Source organism: Austrofundulus limnaeus, unplaced genomic scaffold, assembly GCF_001266775.1.
Source record: "Austrofundulus limnaeus strain Quisiro unplaced genomic scaffold, Austrofundulus_limnaeus-1.0 Scaffold0, whole genome shotgun sequence".
NCBI lineage: Eukaryota > Metazoa > Chordata > Actinopteri > Cyprinodontiformes > Rivulidae > Austrofundulus > Austrofundulus limnaeus.
In genome coordinates, this window is record NW_013952402.1 from 439,795 (window position 1) to 441,294 (window position 1,500).

Consider the following 1,500-nt stretch of genomic DNA (forward strand, 5'->3'; position numbering starts at 1 on the left):
TGTGATGCTGTAATTCTGAGAGTTTTATGTGCTGCAGAACAGGAACCTGCTGTAAAACAGCAACCTGTTAAATAAATAAATCAAATCAAATCAAATCATGATTTCAAACGTTGACGTATGTTTTTTTTAATCCGGAATAGCGCTTGTTAGCAAAGTGTGTTGATGCTCGTCTTCGTCACTTGACACATTTAACACGCTGTCATTGGTTGAGGAGTTTTGTTTACAAAACAAATGTCCACATGGGTTTTAAATTGTTTTCATTTCCTTACTTTCTAAGAAACATTAAGTTGATTTAATGCTGCAGTTTGCCTTGTAATATTATTTTATACCTTTTCTGCTACTTTTGAATTGGCTATTATTAATTAGAATTTTACGGTACAAGATGCTTCCTACAAAAACCAGAATGTGAATCTTTTCCTAAAATTTCATGTCGATCTCTTATGTTATGAGCAAAAATGGAAAAGATCAAGGTGAAATGGTCACAGAGGCTCCATTGGTTCTGCTGTGAACTGCAGAAAACATGAGCTGATTTCACCTAAACAAACATCAATGCATTGCATGGTTTGAAATGTTCCTTTGGAATCCGCTGTCAGATTTAATATTGGTGTAGGATTAAAAATTTATCCACATCCCTACAGAAAGAGGCAAACTCAAGTGTTGCACAAAATCTAGGAGTGTCCACGTATCATGGAGTCCAACCCTATTATGAATCTAATGATGAGAAAGATTGCGTATTATCACATATAAACACAGCAGAGGAGTTATCTATAAACTTTGTCGTTTTAAGAGAAGTTATTAACTGTGTCATTGTGTTGATTTTAACCCTCGTCTTAATCTCGTTCCTACAATGTGAATCCTGATCTGGTTGAGTGACAGCCGCGGACTGAAGCTATTATTTCTGCTGACGCAGCTCGCTAAATAAAACCAGTCTGAGGCTCGTCTTACCYCGTGTGGAGTTAAACGGCGTATAAGAAGCAATTTAACACATTTCATACAACACACCGTTTCGTCTCATYAGCCATAAGCCGTTTAGCAAAAAGAAAGCACTGCCTCCGTGTGTGCATTCAGCTAAAACTAGACTTCAGTGTGGGCTGTGAACGTACACCTCAAACGGGGGAGGCACCATCTTGTTTTTGCGCTTACCCTAAATCTTCTAGAGAGACCAGGATGTCATTCTCCATCTCAGTAAATTGTGTCGAAAAATGACAAGACGCAAGAACAGTTTTAGCATCAGCCAGCTCAGCTGATACACGTTTGAGTTGGTCTTCTTCGGCCGGTCAGCGCGCAGCGTTGAGGTGCGACAGCGCCACCTGCAGGGATGAAGGGCGAACATCAACCAGCCCGGGCAGCAGGGGGGAGGAGCTAGAGGGGGGAGTCACATGACTGGTTAACCTTTCACAAGAAAATTAAAAACAAAATTCCAGCTATGTAGAGCAGAATACATGCCACAAATACGATAAAATTATTTTTCCTTTTTTTCTGGGGGTTTTCCTTTCTGTT

At 39.9% G+C, this 1,500-nt stretch overlaps 1 protein-coding gene across 1 annotated transcript in view; it reads right to left on the reverse strand.

The window, feature by feature from the left end:
- Positions 1 to 1,295, reverse strand: part of fam98a (family with sequence similarity 98 member A) — an 8,564-nt gene extending 7,269 nt beyond the window's left edge. The window contains exon 1 of the mRNA XM_014003353.1: positions 1,144 to 1,295. Coding sequence (XP_013858807.1) covers positions 1,144 to 1,181 — 38 coding nt within the window. The 5' untranslated portion in view covers positions 1,182 to 1,295. The remainder of the gene's footprint in view (positions 1 to 1,143) is intronic.
- Positions 1,296 to 1,500: the final 205 nt, after the last annotated feature.